This window comes from Rhinopithecus bieti, unplaced genomic scaffold (assembly GCF_001698545.2).
Source record: "Rhinopithecus bieti isolate Rb0 unplaced genomic scaffold, ASM169854v2 scaffold_10351, whole genome shotgun sequence".
NCBI classification, from domain to species: domain Eukaryota; kingdom Metazoa; phylum Chordata; class Mammalia; order Primates; family Cercopithecidae; genus Rhinopithecus; species Rhinopithecus bieti.
The window spans coordinates 3351642-3371596 of NW_016806805.1; the positions used below are offsets into that span (position 1 = coordinate 3351642).

Below are 19955 nucleotides of genomic sequence, written 5' to 3' on the forward strand. Positions count from 1 at the left end.
GCCATGAAGTCTTATTGCTATGTTTTCTTCTAAGAGTTTTATGGGTTTTGCTCTCATGATTCATGTCACTGATTAAATTTGTATATATAGTGTGAGGTCACATAGGATTATTTGTGACATACTTATAGCATTTTTTGAAAAAAATTAATTCAAATATTTATCAAGTGTTGACCTGCTACTTGGGATAATTAGGACAGAAGAAATATCCCTAACTCTGTAAAGCTTACATCTGTTTTCAAAGTGTTCCATCCATGTACAGACTTCTTTCAAGAAGTAAATTTTCCCCCCATTCAATACTGAAAGCACCTTTGACTTGAAGAGGCAGATAAAATATTCATTTTAGTTTTTTAAAACTATCTTAACCACACAGCATATTTTAATTGGGGTGGGGAAGGAAGTGGAGAGTAAAAGAAAACCAAGAATATCTTTAGGTTGACAGCTTTTTAAAGAACTAAGCCATAAGATAACCAGTACCTTCTTAATGGTACAAAATACTGTCAGGTCACTCACAGAAATTTGTTACAATCCTGTAATAATTAAAAGGTTTTATTTTTATAAAGTTAACAATAATATCTTGCTGTACTCTGTGTACTTATATTTTCAATTTTGTTATTGTAATAACTTTCCCTTGAATGACTGAAACTTCATATGTATCACTCTCATCCCTAAATCCTTTGCAAATTCCAATCAAAGTAGCTATTCAGTCAGAGGTAATGTTTTCAGTGTCCAGATAACAATATGTTTATCAATGGAGTAATTTACTACTGAAAATATGTCTTCTCCAGAACACACTTCTTTACTATGTGATAGGAAAGGAGTTCTTCATGGATTACATAATTGAAACTTATTTAGCAAAATGCAGTCAGTTGAAGCTTATTACACTAGTTTCAAACATTCCCACTGTGTTATTTCTTCAAATCTTTAGCAATGTTTCCTGTGCATCTTAAGTCAAAATTTGCTGACAAAAAAAAAATGTATTTAGTTTTGCTATTTAAATATGAAGGTTTAAAACTGAGTTGATAATCAGGTGGCTATTGCGTTACAAAAAATTTAAAGGGACAAGGAAATTACAAACATACAAAACAAGAAAATTAGCAGTGCTAATGTCCTTTGCTTAAAGAGGTCTTTAAGCAAGCTATTTAGTGATAAGATTGTCTCTTCTTTAAAATAGTGAAGTCTTAGGCTGGGCATGGATGCTCCCGTCTATAATCCAAGCACTGTGAGAGGCTGAGGCAGGAGGATTGCTCAAGCTCAGAGTTCAAGACCAGGCTGAGCAACATGGTGAAACCTTATCTCTACAAAAACTACAAAAACCAGTCAGGCATGGTAGTGCATGCCTATGGTCCCAGCTACTCAGGAGGCTGAGGTGGAAGGATCACTTGAGCCCAGGAGGTCGAGGCTGCAGTCAGCTACAGCTACTGCACTCCAGCCTGGGAGACAAAGTGAGACTCTGTCTCAAAAAAAAAAATAAATAAAAGTTTTGTTGTGAAAGCTGGATACTTACACGCAGGTTTAATGATAAATAGATGCTTAAGATTATAATTAGTAACTAGAAAGATGAGGGGACAGAGAAAAATTGAGGGTAAGTCCAGTAAAACAAATAACATCTAAAAACAGCAGCTCTACAACTATACTAAAAGTCACTGTACAAACAAATTAATGTAAAAAATTCTTTTGACCAAGGTAATAAACAACTAAAAGACATTTGACACTTTGTGTAACAGGTTTCCCGACGGTAGAAAGGAAAGAGAAATACTCTCAGTGGCAACTTACACTAACAATTTCAGTTACTAGTTCTACAGAGGCAACCGGCACCTATTCGTAATAATATTTCATACAGTTCCTCAGACAGCTCTGCTAGAAAGTCAGTCTCCTAAGTATCTTTCTCAAAACAATATTCGTCTATTTATCCTAAAACTTTGCCCCACACTGATACAGTTGTCATGGCCCACTGCAGTAAATATATTAGGCGGATGAGAGTAATTTGGAGGATGAATTCTAGCTCCTGCCAAATTTACAAAAGAATCATTTATACCACTGAGACTTCCTAGAGCAGTGATTCTTAAAGTATAGTCCCTGAACCAAATTAGCAGTATCACCTCAAATTCTCTTGGAAGTGCAAACGCTGGGCCCTCACCCCAGATCTGATTCATTCTGGGGTGGGGTCTAACGATCTGTGTTTTAACAAGTCTACTAGATGATTCTGACGCATGCTGAAGTTTAACAACCACTGCTCTAAAGAAAAATTTTCATGTATTTCCTTCCTAAAATGTATTGCTTCTATAAATTGGTTATCAGAATGTTCCTATAAATTATATGAAGGAAACAAGATTTACCTACTAGAAATAACCATATGACCCAGTGTAGCATTCTACCTATTTCAATATTTCACATACAAAAAGGAATCAAGTATAAAGTAATAAACACTCATATATCTACCACCCCATTAAGAAACATCAGAAACACAGTAAAGCCTCCAATGTTCTTCACGTTCTCTTTGCATTTTTACTATGTATTCTATCATTTAGGAATTCATACATATAAAATTTACTACTTTTTTAAATATTTAAATCTTCATATTGTTCCTATACTTTTTAAAACTTGCTATTTTTTTCCTAAGCACTGTTCCTGAGGTGTATCCATGTTGATAGCTCCCCTTCACCACTGCATAGAATTCTACCATACATCTGTACTGTTTTCATTTCTGTGACTGATGGTTGTTACTTCCAATTCTTTTTCACTATTACAAACGATGTTGCCATGAAGTTTCTTTTTCTTTTTTTTTGAGATGGGGTCTCGCTCTGTCACCCAGACTGGAATGCGCTGGCGTGATCTCGGCTCACTGCAACCTCTGTCTCGGGGGTTCAAGAGATTCTCTTGCCTCAGCCTCCCAGGTAGCTGAGATTACAGGTGTGTGCCACCACAACTGACTAAGTTTTGTATTTTTAGTAGAGACAGGGTTTCACCATGTTGGCCAGGCTGGTCTTGAACTGCTGACCTCAGGTGATCCACCTGTCTCAGCCTCCCAAAGTGCTGAGATTACAGGAGTGTGCCACTGTGCCCGGCCTGAAGTTTCATATAGCCTTCTTCACATGTGCAAAAGTTCCTGCGAGATGCACACCTAAGAACAGAGCGTCCTAGAATATCCAAACCAAATTTGCAGGACATTTTGCCAGGGTGCTTTCCTATTTTGGACAGCGTTGTTGTCCAATCTACATCACCACAGCAGTTCAAAGATTTCCAGTTGCTCTGTTTCAGGGGTGTCCAATCTTTTGGCTTCTCTGGGCCACACTGGAATAATTGTCTTGGGCCACACACAGAATATACTAACACTAATGATAGCTGATGAGCTTAAAAAAAAAATCCACAAAAATAGCTCATAATGTTTTAAGAAAATTTATGAATTTGGGTTAGGCCACATTCAAAGCCATCCTGGGCCACACGTAGTCTGCGGGTTGGACCAGCTTGCTCTATGCCACTTCTAACACTCTGTATTGGCAAACTTAATTTGGGGTCAGTCTAATGGATATGGAATAAGAGTATATTGTGCTTTTAATTTTTATTACTGTCATTTAGTTTTCCTCTCTGTACATATATTTTGCCTTTTTTTTTGTTACTGACATAGTATTTCTGTCTGTATTCTGGACCATATCTTTTGTTGATTACATGTCAGGATCACTATCTTCCCTTGCTCTCTGCTTCCTTTTCTTATTTTCATGTTTTCTTTAGAATCTCAAAATTTTAAACTACAAAACTACTGAACTCAACTTTTGGTGCCTCACTCTTCCCTAGCTCAAGGTCATAAAATTGTTTTAGAATTTTTTTCTATAAACAAAACAAACTGGCCTTTTAAATTTAGGTGTTTAATCCATCTGGAGATGTGTTTTGTGTGGTTTTCATAAGGATCCAGTCTTTTTTTCACGTAAATAATGAATTATTCTGGCCCATGCTTTCAATAGCACCTCTGTCATGTATGTTAAGTTTCTGGTATTTTGTGCCATTCATCTAACTGTCTATCACTATATTTTGTGCTATTTTTTCTGTTTTGTGCCATTCATCTAACTGTCTATCGCTATATTCAACACCACAATGTCTTAATTACTACAGTTTTTTGACAGGGCTTTCTTTCCTATCAAGCAAGCCTACCCTGTCCGTTCTTCCTGGATTGCCTTGGCTATTCTTAACCCTGTGCTTATCAAGTTCTAAGAAACACACAACAAAAAGGGATCAGAAGACAATACTCTGAGTCTCCCACCTCTACTTTAACAAAGTAGCTCCACAATTACACAGTTAACACAGAACAACACAATATTTCTACGGTCCCTTTAATTCTGAATTATACAAATCCTAGTAGTTTACTTTCAGTGTCTCATGCTCTACTGATCGAACTAGCCAGGCGACCCAAAGTAGTTTACTTTAATAAAGACATAAAAAAAAGATTTATCATCTGTATTAGTATGAAGAACGAAATCTATGAAATCTAGAATTAAAAAGTTTTAAAAAGCTTATACAAATCTAAAATGTAGGCATTTGAAAAGCATTAACAAAGTTACCTGCATCAAATACTGTGCACCTTCTCTCAAGTCATCTGCATGTACTGGAGCGTAAAATGCCTTCATTTTGTTCTTAATAAGCCATCGCTGATATTTGGCTTGATCGATGGACATCTCTTTCATGGCTTGTCTTCGAGGACCCTTTGAATAAAATATTAATAATATATTTAATTAAAAGTAATCTACTTCACATTTACATAAACCATTCATCCTGTTATACTGGCTTGAAACAGGTGACTAAATGTAGGGGCGGAAAAAGTATAACAATAGCATTTTATTTTCATGTAGTCTTTTTAATACATAAGATTAGAAAAAAGTAGAGTTGATGGAATAGCTAAGGCACAAGGATGCCAGTAGAAAGAAGAAAAGAAACACAGACTTAAAAATAAATTAAGTTTCCATTCTAAGTAAATGAAAGAGGTTAGAAGCTATTGAAAATGAAGAGATTATACAGAGTAAAATAACCACCTTCTATTTTCTACAGAAAGTTTCCCTAGTTTGATTTTCGTTACTCCCAAATGTCTGTGTTATTAATTCTAACTTGAGAATATCACTGAAAATCAAAGTGAGCTATATAATATTAATGCATTTTTCTTCAAAATTCTGTTAAAAGGATGAAATAACAGGAGAAACTAAATGAGCTTTGTTAACTCATAACTCTATTTTGATCCTTGTAAGCAATACACAAAATGTTTTATACACAAATATATAAAACAAAAATCTAAAAATAAGCTTAAGAGAACACACCCTAAATGTAAATAAGTAAAAATATAATTTACCTTTTGTAGTAGGGAAATTGTCTCATTTGTAAACGTCTTATGCTCAAGCCTTGATTTAGCTGATCAGCTCAGAGACAAACTAGAAAACTCCACAAGTCCCAAGTGGGGTCAGTGTCTCCAAGAATCCTTCCACCACCCTAGACACACACACACACACACACACACACGCCCTTTGACTTTGCCATTGTATAAGCAGAACAACCAGCTGGGGATGAGACATGAGGTATACAACACACGCTTCTAGAACCAAAGCAAGATGAAGAACAGAACTTGGGAGAGAAGCTAATCCAACAAATACCCCTATTTCTTATGCAGCACAGGTAAGCCATCATCCAGTCTGTTCTTAATAACCACAATGCCAAAAAACTAAAAACTACTTTCAGATTAAAAAAGTTCATCATTTTTAATAGTTCTCTTCTGGCTAAAACAAAAAAGAATTGGTAACTAAGTGTTTGAACTTAGAAATTCAGCATTCATTTTGCTCTTCTTACATACCAGAGATACTACTTCCCCCTAAAGATATTTATCACAATTTGCCTATTTTTTCCAACCCCCATTTTTTTTTCTGTTAAGTGTATGTTCCCAAGTGTTCTTGGGACTTTAAAACACACACACACACACACACACACACACACAAGTTCTGCAATACATGTGCAGAATGTGCAAGTTTGTTACATAGGTATATACATGCCATGGTGGTTTGTTGCACCCATCAACCTGTCATCTACATTAGGTATTTCCCCTAATGCTATCCCTCCCCAAACACCCCCACCTCCTGACAGGTCCTGCTGTATGATGTTCCCCTCCCTGTGTCCATGTGTTCTTATTGTTCAACTCCCATTTATGAGTGAGAACATGCAGTATTTGGTTGTTTGTTCTTGGGTTAGTTTGCTGAAAATGGTTTCCAGCTTCATCCATGTCCCTGGCAAAGGACACGAACTCATCCTTTTTTATGGCTGCACAGTATTCCATGGTGTATATGTGCTACATTTTCTTTATCCAGTTTATTACTAATGGGCATTTGGGTTGGTTCCAAGTCTTTGCTGTTGTCAACAATGCTGCAGTAAACATACATGTGCATGTGTCTTAATAGAAGAATGATTTATAATCCTTTGGGTATATACCCAGTAATGGGACTGCTGGCTCAAATGGTATTTCTGGTTCTAGATCCTCGAGGAATCGCCATGCTGTCTTCCACAATGATTGAACTAATTTGAACTCCCACTAACAGAGTAAAAGCAATCCTATTTCTCCATATCTTCTCCAGCATCTGTTGTTTCCTGACTTTTTAATGACCACCATTCTAACTGGCGTGAGATGGTATCTCATTGTAGTTTTGATTTGCATTTCTCTCTGATGAGATTTTTTTCATATGTTTCTTGGCCACATAAATGTCTTCTTTTGAAAAGTGTCATTCAGATCCTTTGCCCACTTTTTGACGGGGTAGTTTTTTTCTTGTAAATTTGTTTAAGTTCCTTGTCGATTCTGGATATTAGCCCTTTGTCAGTTGGGTAGATTGCAAAAATTTTCTCCCATTCTGTAGGCTGCCTGTTCACTTTGATGATAGTTTCTTTTGCTGTGCAGAAGCTCTTTACTTTAATAATATCCCATTTATCAATTTTGGCTTCTGTTGCCATTCCTTTTGGTGTTTTAGTCATGAAGTCTTTACCCATGCCTTTGTCCTGAATGTTACTGACTAGGTTTTCTTCTAGGGTTTTTATGGTTTTAGGTCTTACGTTTAAGTCTTTAATCCATCTTAATTTTTGTATAAGGTATAAGGAAGGGGCCCAGTTTCAAACATATTAATGAGAAAAATAACAGTGAATTTTGACTCCATAAGTATCAAAAAGCCAAACCACTCTATAAGGACAACACAGTTTGTTAAAATCTACTCATAATGAATAAGAAAAACAATGAGAGCTCAAAATTCAGTATCTGTTCCAAAATGCTACTTCGAGACCATTTAAGGGCAAAAATATTTTGAAAAAAACAGCTACCTGAAAAAAAAAAAAAAAACAGGTTTGCTTGTCAAATTATTTCCAATCTAGAAAGCCCTATAAATTACAAATTATATATAGCATAAAAATATTTTAGTATAAAAAAATTACTTCACACCTGTCAGAATGGCAATTATTAAGTCAAAAAAACAAAAACAACAACAACAAAAAAAAAACACAGATGCTGGTGAGGTTGCAGAGAAAAGAAAACACTTATACACTGTTGGTGGGAATGTAAATTATACTTCAGCCACTGTGGAAAACAGTATGGCTTTCTCAAAGAGCTCAAAGCAGAACTATCATTTGACTCAGCAATCCCATTATTGGGCATATCTCCAAAGGAACATAAATTGTTTTACCATAAAGACACATTCATGTACATGTTCATCGCAGCACCATTCACAACAGCAAACACATGGAATCACCCTAAATGCCCATCTGGATAAAGAAAATGTGGTACATATATACCATGGAATATTATGCAGCCATAAAAAAGAATGAGACCACTTCCTTTCCAGAAACATGGCTGCAGCTAGAAGCTATAATCCTAAGTAAACTAACACAGGAACACAAAACAAAATACCCCATGTTCACTCTTATAAGTGGGAGTTAAACATTAAGTACATAAAGATACAAAGGAGGGAAAAAGAGACACTGGGGGCTACTGGATGGGAGGAGGGTGAGGATCAAAAAATTATCTACAGGGTGCTATGCTTATTACCTGGGTGACAAAACAATCTGCACACCAAACCCCTGTGTTTAACTATATAACAAACCTGCACATGTATCCCTGAACCCAAAATAAAACTTTAAAAAACTTGAAAAAGAAAACAAAATTGATACTTACCATATGTACATGGCCACAGATCATCAAACCAACATTTTTTGTGAAATCATGAACAAGATGAAGTAAAGCTGGACGTGAGTTTGGAGCACCTGTCATAACAAGACACTGTGGCCTAATTTAAGATGAAAAGACAAATTTAGATAAATTTGTGTTTCTGGCAACAAGAACATGATTTTAAGTTGTTTCTCTAAGAAACTTTCTGTATTCAACTGTCCTTAAAACGCAGGCCACAGGATCCTCAAAAATAATATTTTTAACCTGGACTTCTTGGTACATGAGAAATGCAGAAACAAAATCCTGGAACAAACATCATGCCAAATGTCTCTCTAAAATAACAGGCAATGTTATACATCAAGATTCTGCTAGGTATTACAGAAAGAAATTATCAGGCTAGTTAAAAAAATACGTAACAATTTTTCATTTTCTGAAGGTAACAAATAATCTATTAATAATTCTTTCACAGAGTTTTCAAAACTTCCTGCAAGCACAGCTTTGCCTTCATGTACAAAATAGGTCACTTTCCTTCTCAGCTTGATCACTTCATAATTACTACTACTTCATGGTATCAGCCCTCTCTAATCTAGCTTAACATTAATCACTGTTGTCACGTGAGTAAAATCACCTATGGTGAAAAAAAGACTTCTACTTGAACTAGAAATTTTAATTCTAGCTATCAATAATGAAAGCCAAAACTGAATTCAATTGCCTTTGCAAATGTGAGACAGTGGCATGCCTTTCATATATTTGTAACTCTTGATTTTCACTGACTAGAAATGGAAATCACTGATATTTAATGAAAAAAATATACAGGTCTCCATTTGGTAGGTCCAAACAGGTTGGCAAAAATTCTTTAAGACAAGGATTTATATAATCAAAATAAACTATAACAGAAAGTGAACTGCAGACTACAATTTCTGACTTAAACATTAACTTTTAGAGGAGTCCTTAAAATAAGCATGAAAACCTAAATAACAACTTTTCAAAAAATACCATCTTACTTAGAATTTTAGCAAATGAGCTGGTAAAGCAATTCTGTCTGGGAGAGTTGCTTTGAGGCAATCAAACATGAAATCATGCTCCAGGCTTTCTGAGCTTTAGCAAGTTACATAACTCCTTAGCCAGACAGCATATTTCCTAGTCTTCCTAGAAGCTACATGTGGCCCAATGACTAACTTATAGCCTGTAAGTATGTTCCTATTTCCAGGGCATGTCCTTTAAAAAAGGAAGCTATGCTGCCTCCATACATTCTTCCCCCTTTCCAGAAAGCTAGACTATGGATGCGGTGATGACTCTGACCACATGAACAAAAACAGCTAGGGAATGACAGACTGATAAGGAATGTGGGTCCTGAGTGACCAAAGTACAGCAAATCTGCTTACCTGCCACGAACCATCTCTCTACTTCTGGACAACCATGTGACACCAATGCGTCTCTTGTTTGAACCACTGTATTTTTCAGTCTTTTTGTTACAGTAGTTTAACCCATACCCTAACGAATAGAATCCGTTATTGTGAGAAATGAACTTGTAGCCCCTACCTCCACTAAATAATAAACCACAAAGATATAATTTGCTACAGTTTTATCATACCAAAAATGGTACAGTACAAAGTTTATTAGGGATGATTTTGAGTAACAGCAGCAGAGTGCACATCTGCCTTGATTTTATCTCCTTTCTCAAAGCTCTCCATGACATAGAGATTTTTTTAAAGTCACAAACCACAAAAATATCTAGAGCACAAGTGCATTGAAATATTGAAAGCTAGAAAGCAACTGGAAGAAAAGTAACGGATTTGACAAATCAGGAAAAAATGAAATCTGAAAAGCACATGAGAAAGCTATGAAACTACCAGATTTTACATCTAAAAATCACCAAAATGCCTAGGAGTTAGGAACAGTAGGTCCCTCTGGACATGGCAGAACAGTGTGTTAAAGAAAGTAAAAGTTTACACAAGAAGTAACTAGATGGATCTAAATCATTTCCATCACTGTGATAGGTCACTGTCCCTGTCCCTTCCCAACCCTACTAAGCTGGGGCTTATTTGCTGGAGAGAGCCCCTGGTCTGGGAGTCACCAGCAACAGCTGGGGGCAGAAGTAAGCTACTTTTAATAGGAGAGTTTAAAGAACATGTGTATACTGAACCCTGAAACCTTTAAGCTCCTTTCTCCACTTGGCTCCCAGAACGCTCTACCTACAAGCAGAAGATTAAAAGAATCTTTTCTGGAAAATCTAATCAGATCAAAAAGAAAGCCTTTCTTTCCAGCAAAGCCACATTAATCCACATTAAGGATTTCAACTGACAAGCTCCACTCACCAATGCCGAACTTCCCTGGCCAAGTATTAGAGATACTTCATTTCAGACAAGGCTAAATCCCAAAAATTAAAGAAACAGTAAACAGTAAGAAACTACAAGGTGAAGACAACAAAAATCGTTCAGCAAGTTTGGTGAAGGTTAAGATGGTGATGAATATAGTTAAGTAAGAAGAAAAATTATTACTTTTGGGGAAACAAAAAAGCTATGTAGCAAAGAAAAAACAGTAATTTAATTTACTACATGGCTCAGCTGTTACAGCAGGTTTAAAAGTCTTAAAAATAGAAATATCAAATATGATTGATATAATCAAAATCATGATATAAAACATACTGGGAGGATGGGGTATAAAGGTAAGGATGCATGCATGTGGTAGGCATGTACAGATGAAAGACATCAGTCGATAGTACCCAAAATTAAAAATCAAAAAGTACAGCAGTTCCCCCCTTATCTGCAGCTTTGTTTTCCATTGTTTCAGAATATAGAACATTCCATAAATACACAATTCTTAAGTTTTAAATTATACATCATTCTGAGTAGTGTGGTGAAATTTCTCAACATCCGGCTCCATCTGGCCTGGGACATAAATTCTCCCTTTATCCAGCGTCTCCATGCTACAGATACTACCTGCCCAATATCTGTACTGGTTATCAGATCAACTGTTGCATATCGCAGTGCCTGTGTTCAGGCAACTCTTATTTTACTTCATGATGCCCTCAAAGCACAAGAGTAGTGATGCTGGCAATTTGAATATGCCAAGAAAAACTGTAAAATGCCTCCTTTAAGGGAAAAGGTGAAAGTTCTTAGTAAGGAAAGAAAAAAAATCATATGCAGAGGTTACTAAAATCTACAGAAAGAAAATCAATCTTCTAACTGCGAAATTATAAGGAAGGAAAAAGAAATTCATGCTAGTTTTGCTTCTGTACTTCAAACTGTAAGAGTTGCAGCTGTAATGTGCAATAAGGGCTTAGTTAAGATGGAAAAGGCACTAACTTTGTGGATAGGAGACATGAACAACAACCACAAAAAGGTGTTCTGACCCATGACAATGAAGTTGAGTACTCTCTGCAGTTCCAGCTATCCACTGAGGGTCCCGGAACATAACCCCTGTGGGTAACGGGACTACTGTGCAGCAACACAAGCATGATATTTATGAAGTAAATAATATGGTTACCTGTAGTTGTGAGACAAAGAGGGATATGAGCAGCAGGCAACTAATGATTTTCATGACAAACCTTGCAGACTAGCTTTTCCTCTTTACACAATATTCATGTATAATTCTCGTAAAAATTAAAAAGCCAAATTGGGCTATTTTTTTTTTTTTAGACAGGGTCTCGCTATTGCCCAGGCTAGCATGTAGTGGTGCAATCATGGCTTACTATAGCCTAGACACTTCTAGACTCAAGCGATCCTCCAGCCTCAGTCTCCCGACCACAGGTATGCACCATCATACTTGGCTATTTTTAAAATTTTTGGTAAAGACAAGATCTCACTATGTTGCCTAGCCTGGTCTGAAACTGCTGGTCTCCAACTCCTAAGCTCAAGTGATCCTTCTGCCTCAGGCTCCCCAAGTGATGGGACTGCAGGCATGAGCCACCATGCCCAAAAATAATTTTTTTTTAATGTTGCCTTTACTACAATGAGCCAAAGCAACAGGTTTTTTTGTTTGTTGGTTTTTTAAATTAATGGCAAATAAACATAGACTCTTGGTCATACTCTCAGTTCTAGGATACAACTTTTACATAAAAGAATAATTTCTATTTTCTGTTATCTTTGACATCACTATCCAAAATATGCTGAAGTGAAAAGTTTTCCTCCCAGGGCTCTCATTCCTTCTTCTCCATTTCTGTCTACACTAAAGCTGAAGACATGCGTGTGGTCTCTGAGAACTTTTATTCTAGCAAAAGGAAGAGGGGAATTCGAAAAGTAACAAAAAAATAAACAATTACTTTGACTGGGAAGGAGACTGGGTAGAGCAATTCTTTTGACACTTATCTATGTTTCAGCGTTTCTTTAAATATAGGAAAGATTTGTGTTTATCATGCAGAAGCCAATAAGGAGGGATTACTCATGACTAAAGAAAGTTTATACTGAGGGTTAATAAACTATTAGAAAGATAATATATTCTTTTTTTGTTTTTTTTTTGAGACGGAGTCTCACTCTGTCGCCCAGGCTGGAGTGCAGTGGCATGATCTTGGCTCACTGCAACTTCTGCCTCCTGGGTTCAAGACATACTCTTGCCTCAGCCTCCCAAGTAGCTGGGACTACAGGCATGCGCCACCATGCCTGGTTAATTTTTGTATTTTTAGTAGAGACAGGGTTTCACCATGTTGGCCAGGCTAGTCTCGAACTCTTGACCTCAAGTGATCCCCCAGCCTCAGTCTCCCCAAGTGCTAGGATTACAGGCATGAGCCACCGTGCCCATCCAAAAAGGTAATATATTCTTAAAGTCATTTATTGAGGAAAATAGTAATAAATGCTCTTTAGTGTAAGCACTGATTCTTTGTCACTATAAGTTGCTTCCAGTTAATCATTGATAAGACACAACTAACAATTTTAGTGTGTTGGTAATGTACAAAATAAGGCATGTCAAAAAATCTTTATGAATCTCATACAGTTACATCACTTTAATGGCCATGGAGAAAATAAAACTTTGACTTGATGATAAGCATCATTTAAAAGTCTTCAAGTGAGAAAACTCCAAAACCCTCATAACATTTTTTAAGGTAGATGTTAATTTTTCTCTTTGTACAATTTTGTTCTTGAATAATTAAACTGCCCAAGTCCAATTAAAAATGTGAAATGCACATGAAAATGTCACTGAAAATAAGAACTGACTGGCCAGCAAAAGAAAATGCTTCCATGTTTCCTTCTTTATCACATACCTAAAGTTTTTCACGTGGTCTTCCACTCCAGTAAGACGAATTGAATGCTGCAGTGCATTCAGGTAAGTCAGGGCTTGTGTAGAGGATCCCCAATTCACATCTGTGGAAAGATAATGTTCATGCAGCATTAACATCAGTAATAACAACCAATCAATAGCGAATCTGAGGCACAGAGAATTAAACATGCTTTCACATTTAAAAAGTCAATTGCTGAAATACACTATTGTACTTTCAATAGTTCACATATACAGCAAGATATTAAGACTGATAATCTGAACTATAATTCATTTAAAGAAAAAGTATAATTTAGAAAAGACTGAGATAGGGCTGCAGACATGCTGTGCATACAACTCTAAAAGAGTTTCACAAATAAGTATGTTACAATTATTGTTTGTATAGCCAAAGGTCTAAAGGGAAATGAGCAAATTTCTAATTGTTAAGAAATACTTGTTTATAGTACTTAACTGTCTGGGTTATTTGAACAGGAAAATTTTATTTCTTATTGAATAAACAACTTGAACTTCAAATGATTTTAGACATTTGTTAATTTATAGACTTCATAGGTATGTTAGAGAAATAATTTCTTCTAAAATGGTTTATTTCATTTCTGGAGCTACCATTTTAATCTAAAAGCTCATCATTTTATATCTGGATTACAAAATGTATTCTTACTGAAACTACTCTTGTAATCTCTTCCCAATCTATTCTATTAAGCCCAAATGAAGACTTTCTCATCAGGTCTTTCTTGTGTCACAGGTTATAATGCTCAATACTGGGACCAATCCTAACATACTCTAGCATCATCATCTTACATGGAGATACATTTAGCTGTTATCAATATGACATACTAGGAAATCACTAATCATTGCCCAGTTAAAACAAGTTTGTCCAATTTCTCCTGCTACACAGTATCCTAGTGGGAAAGACACTATGTCTTCCAATATTTTGTTAACTCCATGTTATTCAATACAGTTCTAAGACCACAGTAGGTTATATATATAAATAGCTTAGCTTATTAGGCTATATAGCTACTACAGTACTGTAACTGGATCCTTTCAAAAGATAATTTTAAAATATAGTGAGTGCAGCAAAATGTTAATTATATGCATTTATTATTTTTCTACAAATAGGATCAATTTAATTTATGAGTAAGAATGGAAACCATAAGAATAAAAAATCTCGAAGTACCTGTTTTATTAAAACTACATGTATTTGAAAAAAATAAAACTTTTAAGAGTTTGGAAATAACGTATTTTAGGTTTTATACAAAGTAGCTTTCAAATATACAAAAGATGATGCTTAAAATGAAAAATAACTTCTAGATGTTTTCTAGCTTGGGATACAAACAAAAAAGGCTACTAACCTGGTTTTTTGTAGGTAACATAAATATACAGCCCAAGGACTATCACATATGTTAGCAGTGCAGCCCACCAGTTAATGACAAACATCACTATGCAACAAAGAATTGCTCCAAGAAGTGATATCCACATGTTGTAGTATTTGAATGCAGGACGCCATCCTAACAATAACAAATAAATAAGTCACGCAAATACTTCATCTGCTTTACATAATGGTACATATGTATTCAAAAAATAACATTCTTTAGGGCTGCCACGCTGAGAGGACTCTAAGCATTAAGTATAAGTCTAATACTGAAAAGTGAAGTCAAAGACTATTATTGATCACAATTGAATTTGACAATTCTTGATGACTATGAAAGGGCAGTATCTATTTCCACATTACTGTATCCTACTAGTTCTGTATTCAATAAACTCTTCATTAAAAGAGTAAATCAACCTACCTTAGGTGAATGTTAAAACTACAGAAGGTTTAAAAGAAAAAAAAGGTTTCAAATTGAATCCTTAGTAGTAACTAGGCTTTATTTTCTGGTTCTAGGATGACTCATATCCATAGTCTAATGAATATATAAGACATTTCAAACAAAATGTTCATAAAAATCATTAAAAACATAATCAACATGCTAGAACTAAGAGCTGACTACAGAAACACATACCTTTCCATTTAGTGAAGTATTTATGAAGGAAGCCCACTTTAAAAAATGTTGAAGACCATGTTTTTAAATTTTCATTGGTAAGTAGTTCCACAGGCAAAATTATTTTAAAAGATCATTTCAATAAAATTTATATATTTAAAGTAAAAACGTGATGCTAGAATGTTTGTGTCCAAAGTTCTCATACTTTATCTTCCCTGTTCTCAGACTTTCAAATCTTTAAAAGGAACAATGCTTTTGTTCCTTCAGTTCCTTTCCTAATTTGCAATGGTAGTCACAGTTTATAAGAAAAGTCTCATATATTTACAGTTGACAGAGACCCCTTATGTCAGAATTTTACAGAATTCACTATATTAAAACCATTTTCTTACAGGTAACCTACATCATAATTATGTTCTTAGAACTAAAATAGAAATCAGCTAAAAATTGAAAAACTAGTTTTTTAAAAAGTAACAATTTTTCACATTGTTATCAGAATTAGAGATTAATGCTACCAAACGCTTTGAAGACAAACAATATTATCAGTAAACTTACTGATAAAGAGATCTTTGAAGACTTAATTTGAAGTAACTATAAAGGCAGACTTGGCATTAATGAACTAATCCCACATATAATATCTTTTAAAATGTGGCAATACTTTTATTTTCTTTGAAATCAAAAATAATATTTATAAACTTTTTTAAAAATGTAAAATTACCTGGAGATTTTGCAAGTGATGCATGGAATACTGAAAAATTGATCAATGCATATGATGCAAGGAAGAAGTTTGAGATAATGGGAGCAATAACATTCAGTTCAGCTGCAAAACAAACGTGTGAGATTTATTGACGTATTAGACATTTAACTTTTTAAAATTATGAAGTATTTCAAATCTTTAGTTAACAACACAGCACCCCATAACTACCATCCAGATTTCATAAACATTTAGATTTTGCCATATATGCCTCATAGACTTTACTTTTCAGGAATCCAATCCTATGCAAACTATTGAATCCCCTTTATACTTTATCTCACACTTCTCCAAACTTGGTATATTCTGTCCAGTCATATATAGTTTTATGATATATATAGTCTATATGCATCATATAGTACTGTTCTGCGTGTTTTAAAAGTTATGTAAATAGCATACCATATGTATCATTCTGAAATTTGATCTTTTACATTTATTTTTGAAATTCATCCACATTGAAATATGAAAACCAAGTTTATTCCTTTAACTGCTGCATATTTTTCTTCTATTGATCTAGGTTGCTTTCATTTTTCACTATAATGAATAATACTAGAAACATTATTGTATATGGCTCTTTAAGTATATATACAAGTTTCTACAGGGCACACACCTAGAAGGAAAACTGCTGATCACAGAAAACTTTACGAGATATTGCCCATTTGTTCTCCAAAAGTGGCTACACCAAATACACATCTAATGGCATCAGATGGGAGTTAGTTTCCACATAGTCCCACAACACTTGGTGGTACATCAGCCTTTTAATGTCAACTAGTCTCAGAGGTTAGACAAAATTCTTTAAACCTTAAAAGGTCCAATGTTGTCTTTAGCAGTGGAAGACCCAACAGAGCTCACTTGTGATCAGAGGCAGAGTGCCAAAAAAATAGATCACCAAAGGCACCAATGTCACAGGGGACACTGGAATCCTTTTCCTTATGCCATTGTCACGTTTGTTTTAGGAAAAATAACCTAGGAATTCCCTTTAGCTCTAATGAGAACTAGGTAATGGCAATAATTTCAGCAAATATGTACTGGGTGCTATTAGTTACAGTACTTTATAAACTTTCTTTGATTACAAAGAGACTTAGTATACCAAGATAACATTGTTAATAATAATTCAATGTCTAGAATACAGATGCACCAAAAATCTACAATAACACACCATTTATATAACTAACCAATTAAGATAAATCCAAGTGCAATTAAGAATGTTAAGATGTAGCCACGAAGAGGTTCGTTATTTTTCCCATAACCTTTAGCAAACATCTGGAAAGCTGGGTAGATGTNTACATCATAATTATGTTCTTAGAACTAAAATAGAAATCAGCTAAAAATTGAAAAACTAGTTTTTTAAAAAGTAACAATTTTTCACATTGTTATCAGAATTAGAGATTAATGCTACCAAACGCTTTGAAGACAAACAATATTATCAGTAAACTTACTGATAAAGAGATCTTTGAAGACTTAATTTGAAGTAACTATAAAGGCAGACTTGGCATTAATGAACTAATCCCACATATAATATCTTTTAAAATGTGGCAATACTTTTATTTTCTTTGAAATCAAAATAATATTTATAAACTTTTTTAAAATGTAAAATTACCTGGAGATTTTGCAAGTGATGCATGGAATACTGAAAATTGATCAATGCATATGATGCAAGGAAGAAGTTTGAGATAATGGGAGCAATAACATTCAGTTCAGCTGCAAAACAAACGTGTGAGATTTATTGACGTATTAGACATTTAACTTTTAAAATTATGAAGTATTTCAAATCTTTAGTTAACAACACAGCACCCCATAACTACCATCCAGATTTCATAAACATTTAGATTTTGCCATATATGCCTCATAGACTTTACTTTTCAGGAATCCAATCCTATGCAAACTATTGAATCCCCTTTATACTTTATCTCACACTTCTCCAAACTTGGTATATTCTGTCCAGTCATATATAGTTTTATGATATATATAGTCTATATGCATCATATAGTACTGTTCTGCGTGTTTTAAAAGTTATGTAAATAGCATACCATATGTATCATTCTGAAATTTGATCTTTTACATTTATTTTGAAATTCATCCACATTGAAATATGAAAACCAAGTTTATTCCTTTAACTGCTGCATATTTTCTTCTATTGATCTAGGTTGCTTTCATTTTCACTATAATGAATAATACTAGAAACATTATTGTATATGGCTCTTTAAGTATATATACAAGTTTCTACAGGGCACACACCTAGAAGGAAAACTGCTGATCACAGAAAACTTTACGAGATATTGCCCATTTGTTCTCCAAAAGTGGCTACACCAAATACACATCTAATGGCATCAGATGGGAGTTAGTTTCCACATAGTCCCACAACACTTGGTGGTACATCAGCCTTTTAATGTCAACTAGTCTCAGAGGTTAGACAAAATTCTTTAAACCTTAAAAGGTCCAATGTTGTCTTTAGCAGTGGAAGACCCAACAGAGCTCACTTGTGATCAGAGGCAGAGTGCCAAAAAAATAGATCACCAAAGGCACCAATGTCACAGGGGACACTGGAATCCTTTTCCTTATGCCATTGTCACGTTTGTTTTAGGAAAATAACCTAGGAATTCCCTTTAGCTCTAATGAGAACTAGGTAATGGCAATAATTTCAGCAAATATGTACTGGGTGCTATTAGTTACAGTACTTTATAAACTTTCTTTGATTACAAAGAGACTTAGTATACCAAGATAACATTGTTAATAATAATTCAATGTCTAGAATACAGATGCACCAAAATCTACAATAACACACCATTTATATAACTAACCAATTAAGATAAATCCAAGTGCAATTAAGAATGTTAAGATGTAGCCACGAAGAGGTTCGTTATTTTTCCCATAACCTTTAGCAAACATCTGGAAAGCTGGGTAGATGTTGTCCTTACATAAAGCCTAATGAAAGAAAACATTAAAATTAAATATATTAAAATTAGATATATAGATTTGCTGATAGTTCTAATAGGTTAATCAGGATTGAGACTCAAGTTTCTAATTCTTGGTCATCTCTTTTATCCTGTCCCACATACTGCTTCACCTACAAAATGTAAAGGAAATTCAAACATTTCAAACATCAGAAGGATGGTAGTCAAAATTTCTATCTGCCTTACCCTATCCCCATGTTGAAATTAAATTTTATGAAGAAGAAATCAGAGAAGCAGGCATACAAGTAAAAACAAAGTTGGAAGCTTGATAAATATGATATAGTTGTGACCTATTTTAAGAAAAACAAGCCGAAATCTTAAAGCAGATAAAAATCCTGACTATAAAACTTAACTACTTTTCTTAAAACATTGCTGAACACTGTCTTAAATGATATTTTCTACCTTTAGTATACTCATTGGCTATAAATACAGCATTAAGAACAAGACTGCAGAATCAACATTCATTTATTTGATTTAGCAATAAAAAGTACTTCCCATCAGTATTCAGCTGTTTAATGCTCACTAAAAGGAGATAATGTCTATCCTATACATCATTATACCCTCAAGTAATGAACACAATGTGTAGCACATGTTTGGTACTTAAATATTTGTAAAATAAAATATTTAGGTTGACATCATACTGACTAGAACAAAGATATTTTGCTACTTCCTATTTGCAGTCTTAGACTGCATTCCTATCCTTAGACATCTTGAAAATGTATGCTAAATATGTCAAAAAAGCAAACATCCAGCACTTCTAAAAAGACAACCCAGACTATACCTTGACAGCAGGCAAATGCACAAACGTTTATATAAACAAACATATTCACGTTCATTCATACACGTAAAATTATGTATGTCTTTATGTGCATATATATATCATATATATA

The 19955-nt window shown here is 34.6% G+C and overlaps 1 protein-coding gene across 4 annotated transcripts in view; it reads right to left on the reverse strand.

The window, feature by feature from the left end:
• SLC12A2 (solute carrier family 12 member 2) overlaps positions 1–19955 on the reverse strand; it is a 106458-nt gene that overhangs the window by 23003 nt on the left and 63500 nt on the right. For 2 of the 4 annotated variants that reach the window (XM_017877582.1, XM_017877581.1), the window contains exons 12-18: positions 19019–19036; positions 17287–17392; positions 16079–16180; positions 14734–14889; positions 13371–13470; positions 8177–8288; positions 4554–4694 (exon numbers count right to left, since the gene is read on the reverse strand). In XM_017877582.1, the coding sequence (XP_017733071.1) occupies positions 4554–4694; positions 8177–8288; positions 13371–13470; positions 14734–14889; positions 16079–16180; positions 17287–17392; positions 19019–19036 (735 nt within the window). Of the gene's footprint in view, positions 1–4553; positions 4695–8176; positions 8289–13370; positions 13471–14733; positions 14890–16078; positions 16181–17286; positions 17393–18912; positions 19037–19955 lie in introns of all 4 variants that reach the window. The other 2 variants (XM_017877584.1, XM_017877583.1) reach the window with 1 other exon arrangement.